At 35.2% G+C, this 22,657-nt stretch overlaps 3 protein-coding genes across 4 annotated transcripts; 1 reads left to right on the forward strand and 2 right to left on the reverse strand.

The window, feature by feature from the left end:
• Positions 1 to 71: 71 nt before the first annotated feature.
• Positions 72 to 3,839, reverse strand: LOC144849052 (nitric oxide synthase-interacting protein-like). Its single transcript, XM_078706016.1, has 8 exons — positions 3,618 to 3,839; positions 3,097 to 3,202; positions 2,827 to 2,938; positions 2,608 to 2,671; positions 2,031 to 2,221; positions 1,673 to 1,857; positions 1,238 to 1,346; positions 72 to 826 (listed from the first exon to the last, which is right to left on the reverse strand). Exons 1-8 carry the CDS (start codon positions 3,685 to 3,687, stop codon positions 752 to 754), a joined length of 912 nt encoding a protein of 303 aa, XP_078562142.1. The 5' UTR covers positions 3,688 to 3,839; the 3' UTR covers positions 72 to 751.
• A 142-nt stretch (positions 3,840 to 3,981) lies between these two features.
• LOC144849051 (DNA-directed RNA polymerase I subunit RPA43-like) lies at positions 3,982 to 6,652 on the forward strand. The gene is made up of 4 exons (XM_078706015.1): positions 3,982 to 4,325; positions 4,439 to 4,580; positions 4,794 to 4,993; positions 5,470 to 6,652. Exons 1-4 carry the CDS (start codon positions 4,120 to 4,122, stop codon positions 5,903 to 5,905), a joined length of 984 nt encoding a protein of 327 aa, XP_078562141.1. The 5' UTR covers positions 3,982 to 4,119; the 3' UTR covers positions 5,906 to 6,652.
• On the reverse strand, positions 6,359 to 22,462 carry LOC144849061 (apoptosis inhibitor 5-like). 2 transcript variants are annotated; one of them, XM_078706030.1, is made up of 7 exons: positions 22,211 to 22,462; positions 21,477 to 21,661; positions 21,000 to 21,150; positions 7,202 to 7,374; positions 6,925 to 7,096; positions 6,762 to 6,833; positions 6,359 to 6,655 (listed from the first exon to the last, which is right to left on the reverse strand). In XM_078706030.1, the coding sequence occupies exons 1-3, from the start codon at positions 22,274 to 22,276 to the stop codon at positions 21,111 to 21,113; spliced, it is 291 nt and encodes a 96-aa protein (XP_078562156.1). In that variant the 5' UTR covers positions 22,277 to 22,462; the 3' UTR covers positions 6,359 to 6,655; positions 6,762 to 6,833; positions 6,925 to 7,096; positions 7,202 to 7,374; positions 21,000 to 21,110. The 2 variants fall into 2 exon arrangements, with proteins under 2 accessions (XP_078562156.1, XP_078562157.1); XM_078706031.1 differs by lacking the exon at positions 6,762 to 6,833.
• Positions 22,463 to 22,657: the final 195 nt, after the last annotated feature.

Genomic DNA, 22,657 nt, shown 5'->3' on the forward strand with positions numbered 1-22,657 from the left:
TTTATGAAAATTATCAAAATTCATGTATAAAAAGATTGACAAAACCACAATGACTATAAAACAAAGAGTATACACAAACAATAAGGTTTTGCTTTTTATTATCTAAATACAGTATTTACAATTAAGATTTAAAACACACCTGATAAACTCTCTCCATATTATATATATACTGTTATATACCAAAACTGTAGGACTTGGGTCTAAGCTTGTATCTCTTGAAATTGTAAGACATACATTTTGGCCTTCTAACATGGCATTTTACACAACAATTACCTCAAATATTTGTTAGCATGATAGCGCTTACAAATTTAAGTTATTCTGTACATTTAATTCGGTGTAAATAGGTATATACTTATAGAACATGCATATTGAAATTCAAGAAAATTGGTTTCATTGATAAATTCGCAAATAAAAGATATGCCGAAATATCAACATGCACACTCTGTGGCACTCAGTTTCTGAGTGCTTTCATTTTATTTATTCATTTATTTGCTGTACATGATGGTTTAATAAATAAATGACATGAAATATGAAAGAACATTATTGAATATGTATTATTTTGTATGAATCTTCATGATTGTTCCCAAAACCAGTATATTGTATTCAATAGAGGAAGTTTACCACCTCAGCTTTCAAATCTTGTTCCTCCCCAGAATACAATCGTATATCAGTGTTGTAAGTCATACAAAATGTGTAAACAACTTTTTTCTCTGAAAAGTGCGTTGAGAAATTAAAAGTATACAAACTGCACTCATGATGCCATCATTACAGGCCTGGCCTTCTTTGCTGCCAACTCAACACCTGAGCTTGCAAATCCTGTTCCTCCCTGCAATATAATCATACATCAATGTTGTAAGTTATACAGTATGTAAACATAATTGTTCTAGATATTTTAATCAGCTCAATTGTATTGTGTTCTATTTCACTTAACATGATCAGTTGATGATGGTCAGTTTTCAATTCCATCCATCTTTCTGGTCAGTGCCATATCTTAATATATATATTTAACCTTGCACTGATGAAGGGCTAGTGTTGCTCGAAAGCTCTGCTAATCTTTATGGCTGTTTTACTTTTTGCGTTTTGATTTAGCTTTTTGCTTATTTTATATCTCCATTGAGATCTAGCCACTAATACCCACAGCATTGTCTTTGGATTCATATTATTACAAATAAGTAAGGGATGATTAATTTTGGGCTTTATGCATATTTATTCTTAGTATAATAAAAGCATATATTACCCTTTTAAGCGTAATAATATCTGATTCTTCTAGTTTTTCTCCACTTTCTGGGTCTAACATGTCTTTCTTGATCAATTTCTCATAGCACTCTTGTGTAACAACTTTACCACTAAAAGAAAATATATTTTAATAATAATTACTGTACATAATTATTTTATGAATAACATTACATTGTTCATTATGTATATATATATATTTAAGCTCTTAGAGTTTGCAAATTTATTTTTTCTTTTTCTGTTTGTAAGTTTTTTGATATGAATGAAATATTTCCGAAATAAAAGAAATTGAATTATGCTCTGAGCAGAGATATTTGTTTTTTAAACATTTTATTTGAACCTATGTGATCTTCTAGGCTTGCAGTTCTGCACTATTTTGCCTGGTAAATTGATCTAGTATAGCTACGCAGCTAAGTAATTTAATATAAAAAAACAATACCTTGGTTTTAAAACAACACATGGCACAGAGTTTGAAAGAATGTCATGCGTCACTGCACATTTGTAGCGCACTTTCTTAGCAACCAGAGGTTGACTGTCTTTTTCGTCAGCAAGTGTAAAATTTACCGTAATCAAATCCTTCATTTTGATTGGCTTCTGGCTCATTGGACAATACACAGTTTTATCCTGCAAAAGAAAAAGTTCAAATTTTATTTTTGTAACAATACTAAATGTTACTGTCTGCCTATTATACAATGTTCTGTTGTCCAAAAAGGGTTGTTTGCTGTCCAGTGGTAGGAGAGAAAAAGTGGTTTTAAAAACTTTTAATACTTAATATTGAAGTTTCTCGTAATATTTACTGGTTTCTTTAATTTTGTTGCTGTTGCTTGTGGTGTTAGAGAAGGAATCCAGAAGCTGGGTAGTTGTTTTGATCTATCTGGTTGTACTGTACTAGTGCCTGGAACAGAGTCTACATCATTTTGTAACTTCTGCTTCTTGGCAGATGGCGCTTCAGTAAATGGGTTAATTGGCTTGCTGACAATACTGCTTTCTGAATATTAAAAAAAATTAAGCAGAAACACAAGATTAAAGAATAAATAAAATGATAAATAATAATTCATAAACTTCCTAGTTATCAAAATGTAACTCTTCAATTGATGTACAAGAATACTTAATGGAGTGGTGTTGTGGTTATGATGCTTGGCTACAAATCCAAGGGTCCTGGGTTCAAGTCCTGTCAGTGTTGGTATTTTTTTAATGGACATTTATAACTCCACTCCCAATGACTTGTAATAAGACTTTCTTTATGTAGAGCATCTTGTGTATATGTTTGTCTTGTGAACGGATAAGAAGGATAGTGAATGAATTCGCTTATGGTTATCCTTAGCAATTTGCCTAAATATATAAAAAAAGAAAAAAAAAAAAAAAGAAAAGTACCTTGTTTTACAAAAGCTCTCTTTCTTTCTTCGGTTTTGGATTCTAAAGTATTTGATTCTTCCTCCTAAAAAGTCAGATTAAAGATAGAACACATAATTATTACTAGTTTCCTGACTTAAAAGAAGTCCTCAAGATTAAGCACTAAGGTTGTGCTTGTTTTATATACACCAAACTCCCAAGCAGTTACAGTTATATTAATATGATGCAATGATGACATACTTCTTCCTTTTTCTTCTGTTTTTCGTATTCTTTCATTTTCTTTTGAAACTCCTGTTTCTTTTGTAGAATGTATTCTAATATTGCTTCTTTATCATACAAATAACCACCTGCACTGTATAAAAGAAATGTCAAGTCAGTTAGTACATGGAGCTATAAAATTAGATGCCATGGTTAGTAATTAACATACATTGGCAACAAATTCAAATTTAGCAATATTTTTAATGATTTTTAACATGATAGTCAACAACATTTTGTTAAAATATGACTTACGTTACCACAGGATTTGCACAGGGTTGAAGGGTCAAGTTACAGCAATCAAAATCTTTGACAGAATCTTTACTCAGCCTGGCATGCTTCGTCCCATAACCAGATGTAGCTTTAAAATATTAATATGGTAAATTAATAACATAATATAATAGTTTAATACTATATTGAATGCATAAATTTATTAAATTTAAAATCAATCAATAAATATTTTTGAAAAATCACAAAATAAAATAAAAAATAAAGTAATACGTTTTGAATCCAATGTTTTAATAGTTTAGCTAGGTATACTGTAATTGTAAGGAAGGTTTTGTTTCAGAGGCTGTACTTTTTAGTATAACTATTATTTGGCTAGGCCCCTAACATGCTTAGTCACGACAAAACGGGTCGCGAGCAGAAACATTCAAAACCGGCCTTGGAAAAGACAAGATCAGCCAGCCTAAAAAAGATTCTAATTTGTATGCGTTTAACTGAATTGTACAGCATTTTGAGTCACTTAAGTTTATAAAAGATTAAGTACTTCATACCTGCATCTTTTTGACGTTCGTGATAAGTATATACAGAACCAGCAGTGGCATTTCTTTGATGTCTTGTCATTTTTCTAAGCTTTTCTTCTTTCCCGAACGGCGACAACAAATGGATCCGAAATTTCCGAAATGGGCCTATAGGCCGTATGCGGGCGCCGTTTACAGTTAGTCACTGTCAAAAATATCTTTTAATATCTGATAGTATTTACCAAATTAAAATATTAAAATAACTTCTATGTATTATAAATATTTATAAATGTGTGGAATTATTATTATTAACTATTTTATTTTTTAAAAACTAGAAAAAATTGCAACGTACTTTCGATTGTCTATAAATGTATTATTCAATTTCAATATGGCGGCGCCCATGACAAGTACCACACAGTACAAGAAAGCAAAAATTCTTCTCTAAATAAGTAATATACAGTCAGAATAATGCTTGTTTGGTTGATTATAGTATGATAATCTGAAGCATTACATTTTCTGCGTAAAATAAATCATAATGGCGTTTTCAGGTGTAGGTGGAAATGTTGTGAAACACATTCTTCCAACGTTTTCTGAAGCTGTCGACCTGTTGAAGGACAAGCATTCGAGTCTTATAAGGAAAACTTCAACACGACATATTACTTTACCACCAAAGTATCTTGGACGACTAAAAGCTGGTGTTAATGACATCATTAATGCTGATTTAGGGCTGTATTCTGACAGGTATATTATACTAATAATACAGTAATATAATAATACAGTAATATAGTAATACAATCCACAATCTATATTATTTGGTCATATATAACTTATATGTTTTATTATTAAATATTTAGACTTAGTGGTGTAATGATCGCCTTCAGCAACTTGAGAATGTGTAAACCCACCGGTACAATAGTGGACGACCAAGCATTTATCCACTTTGATGTTCAGCTTGATGAGATAATATTCAAGCCTGCTATTGGAAGTTGGTTGAAGGTAAAGAATGGCTTAAAATAATAGTAGTACACTCAATTATCTAATAATATCTATATAATATAATATCTAGATAATTGTACTTGTTTGAATGATGTGAATTTCAATGGATGGTTAACTCAAGCCTCATTTTTTGTTTATTATTAAATGTTGAATTACTTTGCTTATTTGTTTTATAGTATTTTCATTTTCATCTGGTTGGTTTCCTTTTTCTAGGGTATCGTGAACAAGAAAGGAGAGAATTACATTGGATGTTTAGTACACAGGTGTTTTAATGCGTCCATTCCAAAACCAAAACATCAAGTAAACGGCTGGATAGGCTTTGACCTAGAACTAGGAGAAGAATTTTTGTTCTGCGTCACACGGCTCGAGTCTGCTCATGATGTTTTATCAATAGCAGGGATGTTCAATGACAGGTATTAATTCTAATTTAGTAAATATACTGTATTCTACATGTTTTGCTTTCACAGTAATAACCCATCACTTTCATTTTAAAGATGTTAACCCAGTTCTGATTGGTTGGTTAAAATGCTTACATATAATATATTTGTTATCTATTCATTTACAAAGTAAATACCGAATCGATGGATGAGAGCTGGATGGCCCTGTAAAGTAGTGATGAGGCTATGGCCACAGGGATTGTTGAGAGAGATGACTAAAGGCAATGTTCAAATCAATTTATGAGACTCTATCCATTGTGAGCTATGCTATGCAGAACAATTGTAACTACTGTAGTGTATGTTACACAGTGCCTTACTCAATGCTCGCATATTTACAGCAAAGGGTTTGAGGAGGAGGTTAAAATCTTTGGATAACTGCTCAAAACATCCCAGTTAAATACGCCTAATGTATTACCTTTCTTTAAATCTATCTTATTATTGTTACGTTTCAGTGAACAAAATTATGATTTAGCTGATGGAGCTATACCAAATGAACATGGAAGTAAAGTCAAACGAAAAAGTAACTTAAAGAAGACGAACAGTTTACCAAATTATGAAGAAGCAGAAACATTATCTAACATAAAAATTAAAAATGATTCAGACAATGAACCGGAAACTGAAGACATTAAAGATGAGAGTAAACTATTACATAAACACAAAAGTAAAAAAGCCAAAAAAAGGCAGCACGATTCTGGAGAAAGTGAAACATCGATTTGCAGTCCGTCAAGTGAGAAACACAAAATTAAAAAAGCAAAGAAAAGGCAGCATGATTCTGAAGAAATGTACAGTTCACCAGAGAAACTAATCAAGCAAGAAGTTGAAGAACTACCTGATGTGAAACAAAAGAAACATAAAAAGCACAAAAAGCATAAAAAGAAATTGGAATAATGTTGTAATATCAGCCATCAACGTTTGTCGATTTTTACTGGAGAAACCAGGACAAATTATTTTCTGGATCATGTACAGAAATTTATTTAGATATGAAACCTTAATCATTTAATACTTAATTTTTTAGAGAGAGGTTTGTAACGTTACAAGCCAGCCACGATTTTAAGTCAGTTAATATTTACTAATTTTAAAACTTTTAAGCACATGGTATTCTTAAATATAAACGAAAATAAAAATGAACCATGAATAATCATCATCATCATGTCGAGCTTGCTCGGACTTCTTCGACTCAGATACGCCACCCTTTCTGGTCTTCCATGGCAGCAGGCAGTTCATCCGGATTCATCCATAAATAATATTGAGTTTAAAATATTCTTATGTTAGATTATAATGCTGGCCCAAGTTAATAAAAAGGCTACATTCATAAACCAATAAAACTGAACTATGTTCTATGTTATCAACTTTATTTTCAAAATACCAAACATAAAATCTACCTCTCTCATTGATGAAAAAAACCCCCTCAAAACAATATGGTAGAGTCAAGAATCACAATGCTTAATATGTCAGAGTATCACGTTACGAGACAAGGCAGTTTGCAAAGTTAATCAAACCATTGATATTGGTCGTTATCTTAAGAGCAACAACTTTGATCTTATTCTCGTCAGATTTTATACATCTCCTGTTTTATCTTACAAGTCTGCCCTTAGCTGTTTCATGTAAACTTGGTTACCATGAGCAAAATACTGTAATCTAGAAAAGCAATAAAAAACGTAATTTAAAGATTTATTGAATATGTTAATTTTTTTTTTGAATAGGCTATTCCAATGTCACATAATTGGAAATGAAAAATGTTTACCTGATGAAACTTACAGTAACCCTACTGTCTTATGAGCATTTCCAAATTCGATATCTTTTATTCAATCAGTAGCTAGAAAAATAAAACCTTTTGGATCAACATCCAAGCAAAAAATATATGCATTTATTCTGAAGTACTGCAAAATTTAATTACGTCTGCGTACCTTTCAAACGATCAAGATTTTCTTCAGCAGTGAAGAAGTCTGGACACTTCTTAGCCATCTGGTGAAGAGTCTACATTAAACATTCTACGATTGAAAATTGTAATTTAGGTTCATTGCTATCTTTGCCGTTCTCTCGTTCCTCAACTTCAGCTGGTGGAAGCGGCATATACTCCTAGAAAATATATTATTAATATGTGAATGAAGCAGAAGATACAAAGTTTCTTTGACCAGAAAAAATAATAGATGAGTTTTAAAAGATGAATATTTTCTTTCTTACCAGCAATGCAATGTGAACTTTCTCTAAGCACCATCTGTCTTCATAATCTCCACAGTGTGTAGACATCTCAGCTAATAACTTTAATACTTCCAACTTTACATTTGTACCTTCTGGTCCCGCAAGCTCACTGAGGAACGAGACGACATGGTTTGAAATGTGTTCTGTAAACTTTTCTAGAAAAAAAGTAGATTAAATGGTAAAAGTGATAATGGTGTTAAGTTTATGAATACTCTAGTATCTCGATCCAATTTGTATGAACTTTGAGGTCCAGAGAATTTAACTTCAGAAATTGGTAGGGTGGTCAAAAAAGAATTTGTGGATTAAATAACACATTATGAAAATGTGGCAAAAGGTAGGGTGAAAATTTTATGGACAAATACAAATATCGCCAGTGCGCCCTTATGGGCTGGCGTTGTTTGTTCGTTGTTGCTTTGATTTCCATGTTGTTGTATTGAGTTATTGACAGTTATTATAATACATTATTCGCATTACATCGGTCTATGTGTGATCTGTAGAGTTGTGGCATATAAACATCAACCTTATTGGCGTGGTGGCAGCCCAAGATATTCGGACCTACCGCTTAAAACCAGTGAGTTATTAGTTGTTGAACTTAGGCCTAGCCTAGGCCCAGACCATATTATCTACGAGATCGCACAAAGGCGTACAACTAGCCAGCACATATAGCTGGTAGGATGGCGAACGTTAACAGAGCTCCTAAACAGTGGAGCTTAACCAAAACTGAAACAATAAACTCATTTGAGTCATGGCGGCAGAACATTATTTATACACTTTCGTTGGATGAAAATTTTGCTCCATTCTTGATGGAAGGCACACAATGGGGCCCCAAAACCAGAGCATCTCCCCTCCGCCTATTTGAGGACGATGATGAAACTATCCCTAGAGCACGTCGACGTACTGCTCAGCAAAAGGAACACATGCTCCAGTTCATGCCATGCCAGATCGCAAACTACTATTCTGTTATTTCTCGAAGCACAATTGTTAAAAGCTCCACTTCCATCTTACAAATCTGGCAGGCCATCCGACTTCACTATGGCTTCCAAACGACCGGAGGTCACTTCTTAGACTTTGCCACTATTCTTCTCGAGGCTGGTGAACGTCCAGAAGATTTGTATCAACGTCTTTTGGCATTTATTGACGATAATTTGCTACGCACTGGAGGCGGAATTAATCATCACGGCGTCGCAATCACAGAGGATGAAGAAATGACACCTACTGTGGAGAATTTTATTGTGTTAACCTGGTTATCCCTTATCCATAAAGACCTCCCGCGTCTAGTCAAGCAACGATATGGAACTGATCTGCGAGATCGTACCCTGGCGACAATAAAGCCCGAAATTTCGCAAGCGATGGATTCCCTTCTCGATGGATTCCCTTTTCGATGAATTGCGTGCTACAGAAGACACACGCGCAATGCATACTTTCGCAACACCTCCCACATTCAACTATCAACGCGCTTCTCGCACGTCTCATAATACTACTAGTCATATTCGTCGACAGCTAAAGTCTTGTCCTCTTTGCAAACAGGCTGGTCGAAAGCATGATACCCACTTTCTCAGTGGATGCATTCACTTACCTGACAGGACCGGAAGTACATGGTCAGGGCTAGACAGGTCATCGGAATCATTGAAGGTATCGAGGAGACTGACGTTAGCGATGATGCCAGTTTAGCAGCTAACCAGACAGAACAGGCTGCGCTACGCGTGCAGATCAGACAGTCGCCCTATCTCGACGTTTTCCACAACCACCACACGGCACGTATAACTATCGACAGTGGTGCCACCGGTAATATGATCTCCCTTGCCGCAGCGACAGCCCTATCGGCCGAAATTAGAGACTCATCTCAATCAGCCCACCAAGATGGCTCATCACCATTAAAGGTTGTCGGCGAGACAACAATTACATTTTCCCGCGACCATACAGAACTTCTCTTTGACGGCCTTGTAGTCGAACGACTCGATGTTGATATTCTGGCAGGCACACCCTTTATGAAAAACAATGACATCGCCATTCATCCAGCGAAACGTCAAGTAGTCATAGGGAACACTTCTTCTTATACGTACGGTTCTAAGGACACTTCTAAGACCCCTGCCATTCGTTGCGCCCTAGCAGCTTAACTACTCTGTGGCCCGGTGACTTCATAGAGTTACAAATCCTAGAAGATGTTTCGACTCATGATAATGAGCTCGCCCTTGAACCTCGCAGCTATACTCATCGACCTCCTACCTGGCCAGAGTATGGTACTGTTCACAGCATTGACGGAAAAATTCGCATTGAAAATAACACATCATTACCTCAGGTTCTTAAGCGAAACGAACATTTCTGTCAGATACCCTCTGTCTTCGTTCCGGACGATTGTAATACCAATGACCACACTCCTGTGAAAACCAGTTCATTACCACGCCCAACACAATCGACACTACACTCATTGCAAATTCACCTTGACCCTGATCATATCATTCCCCCTACAATTCGACAAAGATTTAAATCTCTTAACGAAGAGTTCGATGTTGTTTTTGATCCGCATATCAAATGCTATAATGGCGCAGCCGGTCCCTCTAGATGAGTTACTTTGCAACTGGCGCCGACTGCTGTCCGAACTTTATAGATGCGGCCTCAGTCTCTCGGCAAGTAAAACATTTATCTGCCCAAAAACTACCACTATACTCGGGTGGACATGGTCCCTTGGCACTTTAAGAGCCAATCCACATCGTATTTCGACGCTCGCTACGTGTTCTCCTCCTAAAGGGCCTCCGATCGTTCATTGGGGCGTATAAAGTGCTCGCACGGGTTATCCCCAATTGCGCTTCCATCCTCACACCTTTAGACGATGCTGTGGCTGGCCGACAGTCCCAAGACAAAATCACGTGGTGTGATGCCCTTTGTGAAGATTTTCAGACCGCTCAAAAGTTGCTCACAACCAGTCAAACAATCACGTTACCCCATCCAGATGACCAGCTTTGGATAGTCACTGATGGTTCGGTAAAAAGACACGGAATTGGGGCAACACTATACATTAGACGTGATGATAGTCTGCGGATCGCCGGATTTTTTAGTGCCAAACTTAGAGCTCGACAGCTTACGTGGCTCCCGTGTGAGATCGAAGCCCGGGCAATCGCTGTCGCAGTAAAGCATTTTAGTCCATATGTTGTTCAATCTACTAAACGAGCTTGTGTTTTAACTGACAGTAAACCGTGCGTGCAGGCTTTTGAAAATCTTTGCCGGGGTGAATTTTCCGTGAGCCCCAGAGTATCAACTTTCCTGTCCTCCGCTAGCTGATACCAGGTTTCTGTTCAACACTTAGCTGCTCCTGAATGCATTGATGCCAATTGCCAGGTATGTTCCTTTGTTCAGCGCTCTGAGGAATCAGTAATTGTACTCAGAATTGCATCACACGATTTCATCTCAGGACAATCCAAGTTGCCCTTTACAAGCAGGTCTGCCTGGGCTTTCACTACAATCTGAATGTCCTGATTTACGTAGGGTACATGCCCACTTAATCCAAGGTACTTGTCCTTCTAAAAAGGTTACCAATAAGAGAGATGTCAAAAGATACCTCGCTGTCGCATCACTTAGCAAAGACAACCTTCTCGTTTCTCTCGTTCATGAGCCACTTGCTCCTCCACGAGAACGAATTATTGTTCCACGCCCGATTTTGCATGGCCTGCTTACTTCCTTACACATCCGATTAGACCACCCGACTTGTCACCAGCTCAAACAAATGGCACATCGATATTTTTATGCCCTCGACATGGATAAGTCGATCGAAGTTACCACCTCATCTTGCCACCAATGCGCCACCCTACGACGAATTCCTAAGGCCTCTATCGATCAGTCTACTGGCGACCCACCGGAAACTGTGGGTGTTACATTCGCTGCAGATGTCATGAAGCGCAATCGTCAATTCATTCTGATTGTGAGAGAATCGGTAACGTCATTCACAGTCGCTTGTTTTCTTGACAACGAACAGCGTAACTCACTTCGTGACGCTCTTATCCGAATGTGCGTTGAGCTCCGTCCCCTTGATGGTCCCCACGCCATTATCCGTGCCGACGGGGCACCCGGATTCCAAGCACTTGTTAATGACTCATTACTCAAGCAGGAACGCATCTGTATTGAAATAGGCCGACTTAAAAATGTTAATAAAAATCCTGTTGCCGAGAAGGCTATTCAAGAACTGGAAGATGAGCTACTTCGTTTGAATCCTGACGCTGGTTTTATCTCGCCTATTGCACTCGCTCGTGCAACCGCACAACTCAACTCACGCATTCGTTCCCGTGGTTTATCCGCTTGTGAGATGTGAACCAGCGTGACCAGTTTTCCCACGAACAGATCCCACTCTCTGACCTCAAGCTTATCCGCAAACAGCACTTATCGCGCACCTCTAATAACAAATACAGTCGAATTTCAAAAGCTCCCACTCGTGAACTTGCTCCTGCAACTCCTGTGGATGTGGGTGATCTCGTATACAGACCTTAACAAGTCTAACGCTCGTAAGAGATACCTTGTCGTATCTGTTGATGGTACATGGTGTCGCGTTCGCAAGTTCAGTGGAACCCAGTGATCCGCCCTACAACCAATTTCTCAGTCTTGCTCAAGACCTCAACGCTCTCACCACCTACCAAACCGATTTGCTGAATTTATTATGGACTAGTGGTTTTACGATCTTGCACGATATTTTATTATTTAACGAGTTTCTCACAGACTAACATGATTTTATTTTTGCTTTGATTTTTGTGATGCCGGTTACCATTGTTTTGCTTTTCTCATGTATTGCTTTAAAGGAAATTGTTTTAGATAAAAACTGATATTTATTTATGAAGAAGAAAAAAAAGTAGTCACACCAGTGCGCCCTCATGGGCTGGCGTTGTTCGTTCGTTGTTGCTTTGATTTCCATGTTGTTGTATTGAGTTATTGACAGTTATTAAAATACATTATTCGCATTACATCGGTCTATGTGTGATCTGTAGAGTTGTGGCATATAAACATCAATCTATTGGCGTATGTTCTTATATTTAATTGTTCAGGATGCATATATTCATATCTAGTGTAATGAGACATTTTTGTAAAAAATAACAAATAATTGCATTTCTGACCTTTGACTCTCATGGGCATGTTTGTATCTATCTCTGGATATGTAGTTTATTGAAAAACTTATTGACAAAATTGCACAAAAGATATATTATATATATATTATATTATTATATTATTATATTATACAGGATAAGGCCTAAGCAATTATTGCTTCAGTGAACAATTATTAAGCATTGAAATTTTTAAAACCATTGATTGATAAACAAATAATGGTGCTATACAAATGTTAATTTATAGTCAATGAACAAACGATTATGGTGCTTCTTTGTGATTCAGTTCACTGATTCAGTTCAGTGTTTCTTGATTTCGCAATATTCACACCTAGTTCAGCTCATATAACGAGAAATTCCAAGGCGGAAAAACCAACTTTATTTAATTATTGGAAAAAGATTATTTTTTTAATTTGAGCTTCATAAGTACAAGGTATTTAAGAAATTAATTGCTTTTGTGCTCCTATACAAACAGCCAATAATGATGTACAGTAGATAGATTAGGCGTGGCTGAAGTAAATAATTATTATATATATAAAATTATACTTACAAATTACTATTGCAGGATGGCTAGCAAGAATGTAAATATAATTGGGGATATAGATGAGAATGTACTAGAATGTTCTGTCTGTAATGGAAGACTGGAAGACCCAAAATCACTCAGCTGCCATCATAGTTTCTGTCTGAAATGTTTGGAAAATTGGGTTCAAACCAATCGTGGCAAGCTAACATGCCCTATTTGTCGCATAGACTATCCTATTCCTGTTGGAGGGCTTCAAAAACTTGCACCAAATACAATTCTTAACAACCTCTTGGAAACCATCAAACAACATGAAAAGAAAGATGAGGCTAAAGGCACTGCCTCTCTGTGCACCTCTCATGCTAAACCATTAGAGATGTATTGTACAAAATGTAAAGTACCAATATGCATACAATGCACTGCAATGGAACATGCCGCAGGAGATGGAAAACATGAACTAATTAACATTGTAACAGCATTTAATACGTTTAAGGAAACATCAGAAGATTTAAAGACAGCTGCCAATGAATCCATAAGAAAAACAAAAAATGCACTCAAAATAGTCAGGAAGAATGCTAAAGAACTAGAAGAAAGTAAAGAGGCAAGTCTCACAGATATTGATAACCAAGTTCAAGAAATGGCACAAGTAATCAAGAAAAAAGGAGATGAAATGAGAAAAAAAGTTGAAGCAAATTATATGGAGGAAAAGGAAGTCAATAATGTACAAATTACAAATTTAACAAAAATGATCGCTGAATTAAACACAATTGTGAGTTCATTGAATCAGTTACTAGTGAGTGAGCCATCAACTGCTATGCAATCAAGTGAGATTGTATTAAATACACTAATGGATGAAATGAATAAATCTCAAGAAATCAAGCAAAAGGACAGCAGACAAATTAACTTCATCAGAAACAAACAGCCAACTGATTTATTGAAAGAAAATGACATTGGAAATGTTGTATTCAAACCACTTCCTATCAAAGTAGAGGGTAAGCCTACAGGAGTAGCAAAGTGTGATGATGATTGCTTGCTGGTTTCATTTCGCACAAATGAAATTCACAAGTACAACCAATCAGGAGAATGCATCAGCAAGATAACACTACCAGAAGGTGTGATGGTTTACAGAATGTACAGAATGAAGAATGACAACATAGCATTCAGTGATCAAGGTAATAAATGCATTCAAGTATGTGATATGAATGGTCATGTGATTAAATCCATTGGTAAGGGTGTATTAAAATATCCATGTGGTATTCACATAGATGAGGCAGCTAATGTTATATATGTAGCAAATGGAAAAAATGGATGTGTGTTGATGTTTGACTTTAATAATGGTAAGCAGTTGAAGAAGATAGCAACACAAAATGAAACACATGAATACTTTGATGTTGCACTTACAAAAAGTGGTAAAGTACTTGTAGCAGATGCAAGACAGCATCAAGTATTATTGTATGATGACAAGGACAAGTCACTGAAAGTACTCATCAATAGAGGATATGAAGATGGTGAGGTGATGTACCCATTAGGAGTTGTAGTTGATGAGGATGATAACATCATCATAGCAAGTCGCAACAAACTACAACTATTCAGTAGTGATGGACATTTTATCAAAAGAATTGATAAACAAAAAGATGGAATTAGTTTTGCACTTCAGTTATGTATCATTTCTCATTACCCATGTATGGTTGCTGTAGCAAACGGACCTGACAGCACAATCAAAATATTATAACCAAACATCTACTATAACACTAAGATTTAAGCATGTGAAGAGACGACTAATTCCACTTTAACAATACGAAAATACTCATGACAGCAACTTCAATTTCTAAGTTGGGCCAGACAGTAGCTCATAGAAAAGATTTATCATGGTGAAGAGCTAACACGGCTAATTCTTTTTTATTGGAACTGTACACATTCGGATACACTCATGACAGCTAACAACTTTATCCTGTTAGCTTCTGAATTTTCTTGATTACAAAAGCACATTCATTGGAGTGGACAATATCAACATTTGCTGTATAGTATGTCAAATTTGCAAGCACAAAATCCCTTATACTTCGTCAAAGTGACAATTAAATTTTATTTTGTTTTTAAAAGGTATTCTGTAACATTGATGTTTTAAAAATCTCGAAAAGAAGCACATTGGGCTTCTTTCCAAGACAATGGGCTTCTTTTCGAGATAGACTATTTGAATATCAAAAGGAACAAAGTTATTTATGATCGATTTTATATCATACATTTATTTTACAGTTTAAAATTGTATTTTGATCACGATAAACAAAAAAACACTCCATTTAATTTTAGACCATATTCTTTCACTTTAGCGAAGGTACATTCTCTTTAACAATTACGGATTCTCCTTCTAAAACATGTCTAAAATTACAGCTACAGTATAATCTGCTGTATTTTAAAAAACTATCTTAAAATTTCATTGTTTCTCGATGCCTTTAGTGGAACTAGGATTTCTCATTTCTGTATTAGAAGTCATAAAGTTAACATTGTCCCACCGGCAACTCAGTTACATAGGGTACGGCCGAGTATCCTGTTGAACGAAAGCTCTCGTTTTAAGTGACATACGTTCTGTTGATTTCTACTATATCTACAGTATATAAAAATCCAATTAAAAGAATATTTTAAAATAATTGCATGCAATATACCAGATTTAAGGATTTGGAACATTACATGACATAAATGAGACGTGGTAAACATCTTTTCTTGGCAAAATATATCGATATACAGTATGTCATCCATCTCGAAAATGCATGGATGGATCGCCAAGTACATCGGTCTTCAGTTAGATGATATACTCTATGTTGATCAATTAATATTTTTATCCCGGTAGACCCAAGCTCGCTCGATTGTTTACCATTTAAAAATATCTTTCCTATAACCAACGTATAATAGCGTTTTTCTTTAAACCTATTATTTCAACACCACAGAATACTGGAATTTATTTTCATCGACGTAGCATACGTCAATTATGATATCATAACTCAAACGCATTGATCTTGAGTTTAGTCAGTGTCCAGGTTTAACATGCATAGGCCTAACATGCAATTTGAAAGAATAGTGCTTTTACTAAACGAACTTGCTTTAGTTATTCCTCTATTAATTTAATTCCACAAAATATCTGTTTCACTGCCCGCTATGATTATAACACACCCCAGAATCCACATCCGCTGAATTTTGTATTTATAACGATGGGATGGTCACTTAAATTCCTAAAAGGGCCATCTATCACTAAACATTGCCAAGAGAATAAGAGCCGAGAAACGTTATATGTGATGTAATGCTGATAACTTTATGAAGCAAAATATGCAAATACTGTGGCCTAGTAGTCGAATTTTGGTTCTGATACAGATAGTTATGAAGTAACATATACTATGTAAGCAAACCATGGAATAATGATTGAACAAAGAAGAAGACGATGATTATTTAGTCATTATTCGACACATTAAATCATTTAGGCATCTATTAAATGATTTATCTTGGCGGGGAACGGCCATTTTTAGGGTTAATCTGTGAAAGATATAATACAATGTACAGTATCTCGTAGGGACATAATTACCATATATCTATATATATACTATAATTATTTTAATTTCGTATAGCTCAATGTGTAACAGAAAAGGAATTAGCCATTGTCTTCGATTTATAAGTCTTGTAGGGGACCGGAATCGGAAATTTGAGGCATTGCTGTCAATGGTATTTTCGTATATCCCAAAGCCTTGGGTAATACTGTAGTTACAATTCAAAAGGAACTAGCCGTGTGACTCTTCCGAGTTATTAAATCTTGTAGGGCGAATCGGAAATTGTTGGGATGCTGTCTGGGCAACTTACATGATAAAGTTGCTGTCAATGGCATTTCCGTATATCCCAAAAGGGTTACAATGTAAAAGATTTTGACGTGTGGCTTTTCGCATGATTAAACCTTGGTGCTGGCTCACATGTATTTTTTATATGTCAATGGTATTTTCGTATAACCCAAGGGTAATAATTACAATGCAAATAAGAAATAAATTAATTAATAATCGTGTGGCAGGGGAATTTGTAAGCTACTTGTCTTTGGCAACGTACAGAATAAAGTTGCCGTCAATGGTATTTTCGTATATTCCCTGCAATGGAAAGTTAGACAATATGCCTATGACGTGTGGCTCTTCAAGTTATTAAATCTTGTAGGGGTCGGAATCGAAAATTGTTGGCCTACTATTTGGGGCAACTTACAGAATTAAGTTGCTGTCAACGGTATTCGCATATCCCAATGGATAATAGTTACAATGTAAAAGGAATTAGCCGTGTGGCTCTTTGTATGATTGCCAACGGGCATTTTGGGGCTACTGTCCGGGGAAACTTGAGGGGTAAAGTTGCTGTCAATGGTATTTTTGTGCATCCCAATGTGTAACAGTTACAATGCAAAATAAATTATCCGTGTGGCTCTTCGCATGATTAAATCTTGTATGGCCCAACGGGTATTTTTAGGCTACTGTCTGGGGCAACTTACAGGATAAAGTTGCTGTCATTGGTATTTTTGTGCACCCCAATGTGTGACAGTTGCAATGCAAAAGGAATTAGCCGTGTGGCTCTTGACATGAATAACACCATTTTTGAGTGGTCACTTGGGGCTACTGTCTCGGGCAACTTACAGGATAAAGTTGCTGTCATTGCTGTTTTAACATTGTATACACATATGCGGACAATGTCCAACAACTTTTATCCGTGTGGCTCTTCACATGATTAAATCCATTTTTTACCCCCCTTATTTGGTGTCCCCAGGAAAAATTTACAGGATAGGACCCGGCAGCAATATTGATTATTGAATCTTAGCTATATATCTACATAATCAGCCCATCAAACCTTTTGTGGCTTTTCACATGAATAAATGCTCTGGGCGCCCGGACTAAATATAATGTTACACTTGTAGGCAAAGGCAGTTTTTGTTTTAGTTTTCCTAGTTTGAAATCATTAAATACAACATTATTCTTATTTTATCAAGTAATCATACATGTTTTGGGAAGCACTTCCCATAATCAGTGTGAAGCTACATTACATGGTGTGTTTATTTGTACTCATTTTCACCGGCATTTAAATAGTATTTTTAGAATAATCCTAATTTGAACTAGAATTTAATTCGTCACTTTGACGAATTATAGGTGATCATTTTTATCATTTTAATGAAATTAAAACTTTTTAAACATGCACGTACGTTAACATACGATCGTAAAAAGTTGATGTATGCCATCCTATGACATGATGCATACGCTTATAGTGCTGAGTTTTGCATGCCATATACAATATGTACAGTATATACTGTATATCTATATACAGTGTAGCATAGGTGAAATTACGGGACACACATCATGTTCTAATTTTTTGGTATGATGGAATTATCAAAATAAACTCAAAGATGACAATTTCGAAAGATAATGAATTGAGCAAATAAATATAAGAATTGCAAGAGAATCTGGCACGTAGAAGCGCTGTGCGCGCTGTTTGAAATTTGTATAACTTTGACGAAAAAGATGAAAAAACTACTTTTTAACTTCATCTGGCCATATGTTAACGTCACAACATCCGATAGGCTTAGATTTTATATGAATTCATATCTACATTTCATCAGCTTTCATAATAAATTATAATCATCAAGGTAACCTTCAATTCTGAAGAGCTGTAAGATATTCAAATTTACGGCAAAGGTGAAATTACACGACCTACGTTATTCAAGTTTTTACGCGTGATGACGTCATCAAAATGAAAACACTGACAACTTATGATAAAGATAAATAATTAGGCAAGCACACACTGAAATTTGTGCGAAAATCGAGCTCAAATAGCGGAGATGCGCTCTATTGAATGTGATAACCTACACAAAACGGAAAAAAATCCTAATTTTTAAATTCAAGTGGCCATTTGATGACGTAATACCATTTTGTACGTCTAATGTGTATATACATTTATATCTACAACTCAATGGCTTCCCGAATAAGTTAAAAAACTTAGGAGTCATCGTGCATTCTGAAGAATTATTTTCATTTTAAAAATGCCTTATTTTTCATCATTTTCAGCACTTTTATGCAATTAATGTGCGCATTTTGTCATTTTTAACATGCTCGTATAGCGTTATTTTAAGTCAGAACGGACTCAAATTTGGTGAATGTACTAAGGATGGTGAGTAGAATGCGATTTCTACAAAAAATTCGTATTTTTACGCTTTTTAAGAATTGCGCGCGCAAAAACGCTTTTAAATATTTAACGCGCGATTTCACTCGTATGACCCTACGTGCGCGTGCCTTTTATTGGTTAATATATTTACCTTTTACCTGAAGTTTACGTATTGTGAATTTTATTGATATGTGATAAAGAGTTATGGCGATATGATTGATAATGTGATTTAACAAAATGGCGTATAAATGACGTCACGGTTGAGTAGGATTAAGTTACAGTATTTGAAAGATATTGTGAAAATTTTGTCATCTTCAACATTCAACTTTTTGAGATAATTGTTACACAAAATCTGTACAGAGAGAAATAAAGAATAAAGATTTCATACAATAACAATAGGTGATCATTTTATTCTAAATGATCACCTAATTATTGTATGTTACACATACCGTATATAGTAATCTGTACTACCTAGTATAATATAAAGTGATCACATACTGTATATAGTAATACTGTCTACCTACAGTAGTATAATATAAAGTGATCACATACTGTATATAGTAATACTGTCTACCTAGTATAATATAAAGTGATCACATACTGTATATAGTAATCTGTACTACCCAGTATAATATAAAGTGATCACATACTGTATATAGTAATACTGTCTACCTAGTATAATATAAAGTGATCACATACTGTATATAGTAATCTGTACTACCCAGTATAATATAAAGTGATCGCATACTGTATATAGTAATCTGTACTACCTAGTATAATATAAAGTGATCACATACTGTATAATAGTAACTGTACTACTACTGTATACTATAAAGTGATCACATACTGTATATAGTAATCTGTACTACCTAGTATAATATAAAGTGATCACATACTGTATATAGTAATCTGTACTACCTAGTATAATATAAAGTGATCACATACTGTATATAGTAACTGTACTACTACAGTAGTATAATATAGTGGAGTTGTAGCTTGGTGGTTATGATGCTTGGCTACCACTCTAAGGGTCCTGGGTTCAAGTCCCGTCACATGTCAGGATTTTTTCTAAGGACCAAATTACTCCACTCCCAAAGACTTGTAATAAGACTTTGTTTATGTAGAGCATCTTGTGTATATGTTTGTCTTGTGAACCTCTGAGGGTCCCTAATGATCAGCAATAGCTGGATGGATCACCCTCATTAAATATGGTTACAAAAAAAAAAGAATAAATAAAGTGATCACATACTGTATATAGCAACTGTACAACTGGTACAATTAATTAAAACAATTAAAATTGTTTTAAAGCAAATGTATAATTAAAGCATTTTGAAGTCATGTTTTTTGCATACAGGTCTAATTGAATGATTTATTTAACACTTGTATTTTTAGAGTAATACCCTTACCAGGTTGACATAGTGTGAAAAAGGCCTGTTCTTTTCTTCCGAGATGTCTCAAGTTTGTACTGCGCATGTGTGTCGCCCTGGAATTTAACTGACCAATTACAGTACACTAATAATTTAATAGCGCCCCCAGCTATGCAATGACAATACTTTCTCCCAAGATTTCTCCAGGTTCGCATATGCATGTATGAAATCGGGAGATCAAACCTGGTTACAACTTGTAACAATTTATGCAGCTACTTTGCATATATTTTATTGAATGATCTGTTTGAACTTGTTGCCTGTTTAATTGTTTATCAGAGTCCGATAATATATATTATATACCGGCACCTTTCAATTCACGGCATTTGATTGGATAATCGCCAGTCTATATAGTTATTGCCTTGCCCCCAACTACACCTTTCCGCTAAATTTGCACAGCCCTCTATATAAACTTTGTATAATCTTTGCACCTTTTAATGGAGCTATTGTTCATTTTATTGTTTGTTTGTTCACATGAAAGTGAAAAATAAAACTTGGCCAAATCGCATAAAGTAAATGACAAATGCTGCCTGACTAACAAGGCAATTGGCAATGCAAAGATTACAAAATGCACAATGAGTGTGCCATACCTTAATTAAAGCATTGATATTGGTTGTTATCCTAAGAGCGACAACTTTGATCTTATTCTCGTCAGATTTCAATACATCTCCTGTTTTATCTCGCAGGTCTGCCCTTAGTTGTTACATGTAAACTTGGTTACCACGTGCAAAATACTGTAATCTGTAAAAACAATAACAAAAATGTAATTTAAAGATTTATTGAATATCGGTTAAATTTTTAAATTAACCAATTTCAATGTCACATAATTGGAAGGAAAAAAAACTTTTTACCCAATATAAACAAAACTACAGAAATCCTATTGTCTGAAAGTCAATGGGTTTCTAAATTTGTATTTATTTTTTACAATTTTGTCTTATGAGCGTTTTCTAATTCGATATCTTTTATTCAATCAATAATTAAAAAAATATAACACTTTTGGATCAAAATGCAAAAATATAATATGCATTCATTCTGAAGTACTGCAAAATTTAATTCTGTCTACGTACCTTAGACGGAAGTCTTTCAAACGATCAATATTTTCTTCAGCAGTGAAGAAGTCTGGACACTTCTTACCCATCTGGTGAAGAGTGTACATTAAACATTCTACAATTGAATATTGTAATTTAGGTTCATCGCTATCTTTGCCGTTCTCTCCTTCCTCAACTTCAGCTGGCGGAAGCGGCATATACTCCTAGAAAATATATTATTTAATAATATAATAACAACTTTTGTATGGGAAACAGACGGCTACTCTTAAGCTCTGTTTAAACTAACAACTTTATGTGATAAAAAATGTGCCCATATATGGACATGATGTCATATCACTACCATATTTGGGCATATAGTTTGATAGTGTAGACAGGGCTTTATAGTGTTATAGTGAGGATTGTTACAGGGAGGTTTGTTTTCCACAAAAGGGTTTGGTCTATTAAAATACTTTCAAGCTCTTTGAAAAGAACCCTTGAACGCCTCTGGCTAAGGGCTTGGTATGCTATAAAAATGAACAATTAACATACTACACAATTACCTACATCTATCTTTATTGTACAAGACATTCCATAATTATGTGAAATAGAATATATTGCCATAGCATTGGAATAGTTAGTGGATTATTCACAAAACTTTGTACAGCAAAGTGGAAATATGTGTTCTGTCTCTTTTTGGCGTTACCCATTATTTTAAAGTGGAAATGTCCAGATATTTTTTTCAGTTTTAAAAGATGAACATCATTCTTTCTTACCAGCAATGCATTGTGAACCTTCTCTAAGCACACTCTGTCTTCGTAATCTCCACAGTGTGTAGACATCTCAGCTAATAACTTTAATACTTCCAACTTTACATTTGTGCCTTCTGGTCCCGCCAGCTCGCTGAGGAATGGGACGACATGGTTTGAAATGTGTTCTATAAACTTTGTTGAATGTACATTTTTCTAGAAAAAAAAAAGAATATTTGTTAGAAAAGAATTTTTAGCTTAAAATGGTAAAAGTGATAATTTGTGAATAGGCCACTCTTGTAGCTAGATCCACTTTCGTATGCACTTTCAGGTCCAGAGAATTTGACATCAGAAATTGGTTATGAAAATGTGACAAAAGGTCATAGTGTAAATTGGTATATGGACAATACAATAGGTTCTTAAATTTAATTATTCAGAATGCATACATTCATGTACAGTCTAATTGTAATATAT

This window comes from Antedon bifida, chromosome 7 (genome assembly GCF_963402885.1).
Source record: "Antedon bifida chromosome 7, ecAntBifi1.1, whole genome shotgun sequence".
Classification (NCBI taxonomy): Eukaryota; Metazoa; Echinodermata; class Crinoidea; order Comatulida; family Antedonidae; genus Antedon; species Antedon bifida.

Bases quoted from the DNA above. Each gene is read 5' to 3' on its own strand.
- LOC144849051 (XM_078706015.1), top strand. From the start codon at position 4,120: ATGGCGTTTTCAGGTGTAGGTGGAAATGTTGTGAAACACATTCTTCCA. The intron at 4,326-4,438 runs GTATATTATACT...TTAAATATTTAG, and splicing joins TTAGGGCTGTATTCTGACAG to ACTTAGTGGTGTAATGATCG. The intron at 4,994-5,469 runs GTATTAATTCTA...GTTACGTTTCAG, and splicing joins GCAGGGATGTTCAATGACAG to TGAACAAAATTATGATTTAG.
- LOC144849052 (XM_078706016.1), bottom strand. From the start codon at position 3,687: ATGACAAGACATCAAAGAAATGCCACTGCTGGTTCTGTATATACTTAT. The intron at 2,939-3,096 runs GTAAGTCATATT...TCTTTTATACAG, and splicing joins TGTGCAAATCCTGTGGTAAC to TGCAGGTGGTTATTTGTATG. The intron at 827-1,237 runs GTAATATATGCT...ATTATATTGCAG, and splicing joins ATATTATTACGCTTAAAAGG to GGAGGAACAGGATTTGCAAG.
- LOC144849061 (XM_078706031.1), bottom strand. From the start codon at position 22,276: ATGTCTACACACTGTGGAGATTACGAAGACAGAGTGTGCTTAGAGAAG. The intron at 21,662-22,210 runs GTAAGAAAGAAT...TATATTTTCTAG, and splicing joins AGGTTCACAATGCATTGCTG to GAGTATATGCCGCTTCCGCC. The intron at 21,151-21,476 runs GTACGTAGACAG...TTGTTTTTACAG, and splicing joins TTGAAAGACTTCCGTCTAAG to ATTACAGTATTTTGCACGTG.